Below are 249 nucleotides of genomic sequence, written 5' to 3' on the forward strand. Positions count from 1 at the left end.
GACCAGCAGCATCCAAGCCTGCGTCCGCTGGTTCCGCCAGACTGCCCTTCACCGGGACAAGCCCCACGAGTAAGGAGGGGACACGACAAGGGGGGACATGGTGGGGTGGGTCTGGTGGTGGTGGTGCTGGGGTTCCCCATGCAACACGGGCCACCTGTCCGTCCTTCCCGCAGCGGCTCCGAAGTGCGTGTGCTGCTCTTCAACGCCACGGGGGACCGGGACACGGCGGCACTGCTCACGCTGCTGGCG

The 249-nt window shown here is 67.9% G+C and overlaps 1 protein-coding gene across 1 annotated transcript in view; it reads left to right on the forward strand.

Moving 5' to 3' along the window:
* FPGS (folylpolyglutamate synthase) overlaps positions 1 to 242 on the forward strand; it is a gene marked incomplete at both ends in the record, with an annotated part of 1,983 nt that extends 1,741 nt beyond the window's left edge. The window contains 2 exons of the mRNA XM_010140830.1: positions 7 to 69; positions 174 to 242. Of these exons, the coding sequence (XP_010139132.1) occupies positions 7 to 69; positions 174 to 242 (132 nt within the window). The remainder of the gene's footprint in view (positions 1 to 6; positions 70 to 173) is intronic.
* Positions 243 to 249: the final 7 nt, after the last annotated feature.

Source organism: Buceros rhinoceros, unplaced genomic scaffold (assembly GCF_000710305.1).
Source record: "Buceros rhinoceros silvestris isolate BGI_N320 unplaced genomic scaffold, ASM71030v1 scaffold35287, whole genome shotgun sequence".
NCBI classification, from domain to species: Eukaryota; Metazoa; Chordata; class Aves; order Bucerotiformes; family Bucerotidae; genus Buceros; species Buceros rhinoceros.